We start from the raw sequence: 8,572 nt of genomic DNA, 5'->3' as shown, positions 1-8,572 counted from the left end.
CCACCTTCCTGCTTTCTATCCTCTGGAAAAACAGCAGGTTGCCCCTGGGAACATGCCATATTCCTTGGACCCTAGGGGTGCATTAATCTCTGGCCCCTCAGAGATATGCAGAGGAAGAACTGATGCCCTCTCTCAGGGCTCTGGGCCAGGGAAGGGCACCTGAGTTCCACTCCTGCTGCAGATCTAGGGGGCTGCGGCCAGATTCCCCATCAGCAGCATGCCTCAGTTTCACCTTTTTCACAAAAAGAAAGGTCCCTGCCCCCTTCCCAGTCCCACTGCTGACTCACTGCCAGAGTCCCCTGCTGACTCACCCCGTCCCCTACACCCCCCTCCCCCCAGCTCTCTGGATCTCCCAGCCACGTGCCACCAGGCCCAACCCTGCTGAGCTGGTGCAACGTGACTGGATGAGGGGGCTGGTGACACTTGAGGAAGAAAGAAGGGAGCCTTCGGAGTGGGGGCAGCTGCAGACAGAGTGACAGACTGCAGACCCCAGCCGCCTCTGGGAGGAAGCCCTTTGCCAGCCTGGGGCCTGCAGTGGGGGAGGCTCAGCAGGTGGGAGGGGAGGGGAGTGTGGCATGCCTGCCTGCCCCCTGCCTGCCTCAGCTCCATCGCCTGTCAGCCTTCAGCTCCCTAAGCGACAGCTTCTAATTCCGGCTGTTGGTGCCTCTGTGCTCCAAAGCAAAGTCTCGGCTTTTTTTCATCGTTGCTATTTCTTTTCTGCTCAGAACATGCTGAGCCCACAGGGAAGTCAGAGCAAAGGCTTTAGGGCATGAGACCTGGCATCGCCCTCCCCCCCATCCCACCCCCCTCCACCCCATCCTAGCCCACCTCTACACCATCCCGCCATAGGCCTCGCTGGGCTGGAGCAACGGAACTGCTGCTCCTCCCGTAGTGTACCCAGCACAGCACACCCTGACAGGCCAGAGAGAGGCCTTGCCTCAACTCCCCTTCTTCCTTCGAACTCTCTTCATCTACCACAGAGAAAAAGGACGGAAATGAGGCTGGGTGGCCCAGGGAGGAGAGGCATGGCTCTTTGGGACCAGGGCCCCTTCTGTGTTCTAGCTGCTTCTCTCCTCCACCTGGGGGTGTCAGGGCCTGGCTTGTCAGGCCGGCCTGCCACACAGACTTCTGGGATACCTCCTCCCTTAGTCCTGGAAACAGAGAAAGAAGAGAAGACAGCAATTTCCTTCATGCCGAAGAAAAGGGAAATTGAGTCATGAAGAGAGGAATACCTTTCTTCTGCAGCCTGAGAAAACAGGGAGATCATTCCTGTGTTCTTGCTAGGGTTAGAGAGTCTATTCCTACCACCGCCCCCCAACCCCGCGCCCCGGTCTGGGGGTGGGATTGGACTTTCTGCCCTCTAACTGAACAGTTCTTTCCCTGACACTCTCTAGCTTGCTGTTGCTTGCAGGCAGGGCTGGTGTTGCAGATGAGAGTATTGGGCCTGGAGCCACACTGCTAGTGAATGCCTTCAAGCTGGGACAACTCTACTGTCAAATACTGTGCCCTTTCTGTGACACCTTGAGAGAAAATCAGCAGATCCCAGAGTAGGGGGATTAAAAAATGCGAAAAGTAAAAGGGGAGGTTTCATGGTGTGTGCAGGCATACATCACATGCTCCCCCCAGGCAAGAGGGGAGTTGGGAGCCCCTGCTCCATGACTGGCCCCGATGCCAGGTGGACATCTCAGAAGTCTGGGAGCTGGAGAGAGGTGAGATGCTTAGGGGGTGCAGGGCCAGGCATCCACTTTGCCACTCTGCCATCTGGGCCCATTGGCTTTTCCTAGAGACAAATCTTCTCCCTGCCCATACCTTTCCCCAGGCAGGTTCTGCTGCAAAGCTTCTAGTCACTGCTTTGCCCAGGCTGAGGACAAAGCAGTCTTCAGCCTGGACTTCATTCTTCCTTTATTTTCCTGTCTTTCATATAAAAGGACCCTGTAAAACAGCCCTCAACACTGTCCCCTAAAGGTGTTTTTCCTGTCTCCATGCCCTGGCCTCAGCAACCCCATCCGGATGTCTACCTCGCTTCTTAGCAGCCAGATTCCATCTCAGAAGGCCTATCCTGGGAAGACCCTAGGGCCTGCCCCTTCTCCACAACTCCCTTTTTTCCCTCAGGGACTGCCTCAGTTTTGTATTTTACCTGCCTATTCAGCCCCGGGGCCATAAACTCGACTTTTTATGTTCTGGTCGTGTCTTCCAGCTTGAGAGGGGAGGTCTCTTCTATCCGGGACCAAATTTCCGCCTCTGTATTTCCCACACCTGGGAACACACAATACTTGGCTCACTAAAAGTCTCAGTGAATTCTGTAGTGGATTCCTGACTCACTTCTTACCTCACAAATATTCATTCCACCCTACACACCTCCACCCCCAGCAGATCTTAGGCGCTCGGACTCCCCACCGCCGAGGCCTGCACACCCCTCCCTGGATGCCCAGGGGGGAGCAGCGGGCCAGAGGGAGAGAGGGAATGGTGGTTTCCCCACACTCTGACTCGTGCTCTCTTCCTCTCGGAAGAGGTCAGCTAGTGGTAAAGGTCAGAGTCCTGTGGTCTGGGGGTGGTTTTGTGCTCAAGAGGGAGACGGGGACCCTGGGACGAGGCTTGCATGTCCCTTGCACTTTCCCGGGTAGCGACGGGTCCTGAAGCAGCGGGGAGGCTGTGCCGAGGAGCTGCTAACGCGGTTGCCGCACTCTGGGATCTGAAGACGCCCGCTCCGGTCGCCGCGTCTCCGCTCCACCAGCTTCTCAGCCGCCGGGAGCTGGCGGGCGGGCGCTTTGTCGGGGTTGAAACGTCTGAGATTGGAGAGCGCACTCCCCCTCCCACCCCCGCGCCGAATGAGCGTGTGCAGGAGGAACGATTGTGTGTGTGCGCGCGTGATTCGCTACACTTCCAGTGGCCGTTCCCAGCCAGACCTAGCGGCCCCAGCCCCGCGCAGCGCAGGTACCCCCTCACCGGATTTGGAGAGTGATTTACTCCCAGTCCGCCTTTCGCCTCCACCCCCAGCTCGCTTATGGTCGAGTTCTGCTCTCATGGGGCTCCATTTCCTTCCACCCACACCGCTGGGGGTAGCTCTCTTCTTCCCCGACGGGCTCAGGGTCCCGCCAGTTTCTAAGGAGCCCAGGGAACCAACTCTGGTGGGGGCGGAGGGTGGGGATAGCAGACTGTGACACTGAGATTGGCCAGGTTGGGTGCACATAGCCCCCGACGAGCTGCCCCCGCCCCATCCCCGCTGCCGCAGTCCTGGGGAAGCGCGGAGGAGGTACTGCTCCCCGACATCGTGGCCCACGAAGGGGTGGGTGGCGGTCAGAGGCGGTCTCCCCCGTCGAGTCCGTTTCGGCCCAGAGAGCTCAGCCCGCTTCCAGAGCAGCCATTGTCATGGACACCCCCAAGGCTATAAAACCAGGTATCCAGGCGGGCGGCAGCTCCCGCGCCGCCGAGCCCCCTAAGTAAGGAGCAAGCGCCCTGGCGTGGCCCGGCCCCCGCGAGAGGGGAGGAGGCGGAGGAGCGGCGCCAGCAGATGAGGAGCGGCGCGCCCCGCCAGGGCTAGAGGCAGGCGCGCACGGCGGGCGCCACCGTCTCTTCGGGGGAGCGGGGCTGCCCCGGGTGCGGGTGAGTGGCGCGGCTCCCAGCCACGAGGGACTGAGAGGCGCCGGACACCGGGAAAGCAGCGGGAGAGTCAGGAGGGGCCTGAGTTTCGGTTCCCGTCGTCTCGTGGCGGGCCAGGTGCGGAGCCCGGAGTAGCAAGCAATCTACACCTTCAGGCGGGAAGCTCAAGAAAGGAGCAGCGAGACACCAGGGGTGCAGCCCAGGAGCGGCGGGGCAACTGGGGACCGAGCCGGAACCTCAGGACCCTCGGCTGCAGCCGCCCACGCAAGGAGGGGTCTATACCGGAGCGCCCGGGAGCCCGGCGGGGCGCGGGAGCAGGGGCGCCCCCGCGCGGAGCTGCCGGGCCGCCTGGGCGCGGCGGCCGAGGCCATGCTTAAGCCCAAGGACCTGTGCCCCCGAGCGGGTACGCGCACCTTCCTGGAGGCCATGCAGGCGGGCAAAGTGCACCTGGCTCGCTTTGTCCTGGATGCGCTGGACCGTAGCATCATCGACTGCCGCGCGGAGCAGGGCCGCACGCCGCTCATGGTGGCCGTGGGCTTACCAGACCCCGCGCTGCGCGCGCGCTTTGTGCGACTACTGCTGGAGCAGGGTGCGGCAGTGAACCTGCGGGACGAGCGCGGCCGCACAGCGCTCAGCCTGGCGTGCGAGCGCGGCCACCTGGACGCCGTGCAACTGCTGGTGCAGTTCAGCGGCGACCCCGAGGCGGCCGACTCGGCAGGCAACAGCCCGGTGATGTGGGCGGCCGCGTGCGGCCACGGGGCGGTGCTCGAGTTCCTGGTGCGCTCCTTCCGCCGCCTAGGCCTACGCCTCGACCGCACTAATCGGGCGGGCCTCACGGCCCTGCAGCTGGCGGCCGCCCGCGGCCACGGGACCTGTGTGCAGGCCCTCACAGGGCCGTGGGGCCGCGCAGCCGCCGCTGCCGCGGCCCGGGGCTCCAACTCTGACAGCCCCCCTGGCCGTCCGGTCCCCGCGCCCAGCCCTGAGCGCCGACGACCCAGCCCCCGCCGCCTACCGCGGCCTCTCCTGGCGCGCTTTGCCCGAGCGGCGGGCGGCCATGGTCACGGCGGCGAGGCTGGCTCGGGGGGTAAGGGCTTCGGTCGGCATCGGGCACAGGGCTGCGAGCGGCCGGAGCTGGGCCGGAGCATGAGCCTGGCGCTGGGTGCCGTGACCGAGGAGGAGGCGGCGCGACTGCGAGCGGGAGCCCTGATGACCCTACCGCACTCGCCCCAGTCCTCGGGGGCTGGGCGGTGGCGGTCGCAGGAGGTGCTGGAGGGAGCACCCCCAACCTTAGTGCAAGCCCCCATTGGTCTTAGCCCCCACCCCGAAGGCGATCCCGGCTCTGGCCGCTTGGGTTTGCGCCGACGCTCCACAGCTCCAGACATCCCCAGCCTGGTCGGGGAGGCATCTGGGCCAGAGAGCGGCCAAGAATTAGAGCCCAATGCTCTGCCACATTCGGTGCCCGGGCCTCAGCCTTGGCAGGGGGGCACGGAGGCCGTGGTGCTGCACGCTCAGCGGTAAACAGCCTCGAGGCTGAGTCCTGCTCCCCCCACCTCCCAATCTCTGCTCTACTGGGATTTCTTCTTCCCAGGCCCCTCACTTTCCTGGCAGTTTCTTACCCACAGAGCCTAGAACTTGTCCCTACTGCTGAGATGAGACCTCCCTCCCTCAGCCCTCTCTCTGAAAGGGACCCCATCTTATTTCTTTTTCGTGCTTGTTGATACTCCCTAAGTCTCACATTCTCTGAAGGCTTGCTGTTCCTGTTGTGAAAGCAAGGAGTAGAAGACTGGATCCATAGGCTACAACCTTCCAGCTGGACTTCCTTCCCTCCTTGCTAAGGTGCAGTCCAGAGTCCTTCTGGCTCCCGCAGGGTTTCCTTCCCCTTGGAGGGTTTTCTTACACCCGCCTCAGCCAGGCAGAGATAAGAGTTGACCTGTAGAACAAAGGCCTAGTCTCCCCACTCCAACTCCAATGATGCTGACAATAATGCCCCACACCACCTAAATCTCCCTTCCCCTTAAGTGCTGGAGTGTTGGAGAAGGGGAGCCCTTCTGGACAGAAGGGAAGGAATCTGGAAGTTTAGTTTTTCTGGGGAGAAACTCCTGCCTCAAGACACTGAAAGCAGCTTTTGAGGGTGGCAGGAATGCCAGGTGTCCCTTGAACCAGCAGCTGAGTAATTTTAGCTCCCTCTGCCTGAGCCAGATCCAAAGATTCAGCTTCATTGACAATGTGGGGTCTTCCGCCCTCTCCCCTTGCCCAGCCCAGTTCTGGGCTCTTGAGTTATTTCCTCTCACTTTCAGAGACCTGAAATGAAAAGAACGTAGCCCTTCCCCCGTCCCCACCGCCTCCCAGCTCCCCCGTCCCGCACGTGGGTGCTCCCGCAGGGTGGAACGGTTGCGAAGGCTTTGCTTAATTGTATTGCTTCCAATCCTCAAAGAACTCATGTTTTGAGTCTTTGTATGTGAAGCAGAAAGCAGCGGGTCTGATCCGAGGCTTAAGAACCTGACAATGTCTCTTTAAATAGAAGCTCCGCGAGGGGGATAATTGACTGAAGTGTTTGCCACGGTAAACGGCTGCGGCGCGAGGGAGTCTGAAGCCCACACGAGCCTCGGGTCCGGGTTTAAATTATATCAAACTGGCGAGAGCTAGAAGGAGGCTGTTAAACGGTTCCTGCTTCTTGCTGGGCCGTTAATGGAGGGCAGGGCAGATGATGGATGCTAGAGGTCGAGACCAAGGACCTCTGCCTCTGCCCCAACGCGTGGGACGCAGGCTCGGCCCAGCTTCAATACTGGGCAGATTAGTGAGTCAGAGGCAACTGTGGAGAGGTGGTTAAAGGCCTTTTCCTGGCCTGGCCCTTGGTCCCCTACATCCTCGCCCTCGCCCTCTTTGTGTCAGCCACGTGGGAGGGGTCCGGAGGATCTGGCGAATCGCGTGCCCTGCGGAAGCGCCAACACACGAACCCGCGCGCCCAGCGGTTCGTGGTAGCGGGGCGTGGGGGAGTTTTTTGTGAATCCCTGAGGTTGAGTTTGCAGCCACTCACCCGCCGGCAGTGGGGTCCTTTCAAGACGTCTATCTGTTCATCTTTGCAGAACGGAAGGGTTATCGCCAGTAACTCTAAGGAAACTGCCCAGAGCGAGAATAACCTGTGATGAGAAATTGGGCCTGCGGTGAGGGGTGGGTGATCAGAGGCCCGCCTCGTGTAGGTGTCAGACGCTTCCGCAGGGCTTCCACCCCTCCAGGGTCCGCGAGGCTGCCCGGGCCCAGACTCTGGACGTGATCTCTGGTGCCCCCTGGTGGCAACACTGCGCTCTAGTTGCCCCCTGGCTCGGAGTTCAGACTTCTGGTTTTGTTTGAAAGCAACGCTGTGTACTTCTCCGTTCCTGTGCACTTACCCGTGGAATCCTCTTCCTCTTGTAGTATGTTAAATCCGGATACTTGAAGTCATTTCACAGGGACAATGAACAAAAAACTCGCATGTGGAGTAGCAGGAGCCCAGACCCTTCACTTAGGACCCCAAGATCTTCCAAGGCTGCATGTGGAGAGCTCCTGCTGACTTCTGAGAGACTGAGAGCTTCCAAGCGGTCCCTTGTGATTTCTGAACCTACTGTTAAGAATCAGTGGGGCCTACTGATTCTGTACTGTTTTCTTCTGATAAGATTTGCTTTCGTTTCTGGGGTGTTTTGCCCTTTCCCCCACTCTTCTCTCCCTGAATATCTGCCTCTCCTCAGTCCCACTGTCTGAGTGGTGGGTTAACTGAAAAGTTCTGAAAAAGCGCCTGAAAAGCCAGAGGGAGAGGATCTGGGGTGGGATGGGGGGGTGGTAACTGGATGTGCCAAGTGCAAACTCCTTTTTTCCCCTGATCCTTGCTTGCTCACTTATCCTTTTCCAACTGTGTTTAATTTTTATGAAGTTTTTAATGGTGTAAGAATATAAGTATTTTGGCTTCTTCAAAACACCACATTGAAGACGTGGGTCTGCGTTGCATGTTGTGTTGAAGGTGCTGTCGTGTTTTAAGTGTCGCTGACGCGGGGATTTCTGGTTGAAGGTCACCCTAGGCCCTCTCTATTGGGTAAACAACTTCGAGGGCTTCTCTCTGTGGAGTTGCCAAGGGTTTGATGGTTGAAAGTGCTGTTTCTAAAAAACCACAGCAGATCTTTCCTGTCTGAACTAAATTGTGTATTTTGACTGCCTTGCTGTTCTTGCAGACTTCTTACCTGGCCCAGCTCTGTGCAAAACTTTGACGTTTCACCACAATTCGCTCTCCTGAACTTCCTCTCATTGTCAGCCCCAGAGCATTGAGGCTGGGGTCCTCTTGAGCTCACTCTGGTCTAGCAGAGACTTTTTGAAACATTTTGCTTTTCCAATTCTTGTTGCTTTCATCGTTGTGAAGTCACCTGTGCCCCTGGAGCTGATGTAAGCTCAGAACTGGTCTGTGTGTGAGGCTAAATGACACAATGCACATGCTTTGGGAATGACACTGCAGTGGAAGGACTCTTAGAACTCAAAAGAACAGTTAATAAATCCAGTGTTCTTCAGTTAAGAGGACTGGTGTCTTTTTGCCTTGTCAACCACTCCTGACTGTGGGCACCCGTTGGGAGGGGGAAGGTCCTGCCTTCTCTCAGCCTCCTTCTCTGCCCAGCCCACTGTGGCTGCCTCCTGGAGGTAACAATCAGGTGCTGCTGAGCTGGTGGGACTGGGACCCTCAGACCAGGGCAGCTGTCTACGTGGGGTTGTGGTAGGGAGCTGTGGGGAGAAAGTCTGTGGGACTCCTTGCTCCTCCTAGGTAAGAGGTTTCAGTGACCCTGACAGAGGGTAGGATGAGACCTCAGGAAGGAAGTGCTAGAATCAGTGTCAGAGCTAGAAGTTTAAAGACCCAGGTTTCTTGATTTCCCGTTGTGCTCTTCACAGCTCCTCACGGTCTCCTTCCTCTCTGAGAACCAAAACAGAGACTGCTTTCTCACTAGAGGCATTTCCA

The 8,572-nt window shown here is 58.9% G+C and overlaps 1 protein-coding gene across 1 annotated transcript; it reads left to right on the top strand.

Annotated features, from left to right (window-relative positions):
* The first annotated feature begins 2,549 nt into the window (after positions 1–2,549).
* On the top strand, positions 2,550–8,137 carry ANKRD63 (ankyrin repeat domain 63). Its single transcript, XM_043471460.1, has one exon. The coding sequence runs from the start codon at positions 3,970–3,972 to the stop codon at positions 5,116–5,118; it is 1,149 nt and encodes a 382-aa protein (XP_043327395.1). The 5' UTR covers positions 2,550–3,969; the 3' UTR covers positions 5,119–8,137.
* Positions 8,138–8,572: the final 435 nt, after the last annotated feature.

This window comes from Cervus canadensis, chromosome 6, assembly GCF_019320065.1.
Source record: "Cervus canadensis isolate Bull #8, Minnesota chromosome 6, ASM1932006v1, whole genome shotgun sequence".
NCBI lineage: Eukaryota > Metazoa > Chordata > Mammalia > Artiodactyla > Cervidae > Cervus > Cervus canadensis.
This window is presented reverse-complemented; position numbering and strand designations above follow the sequence as displayed.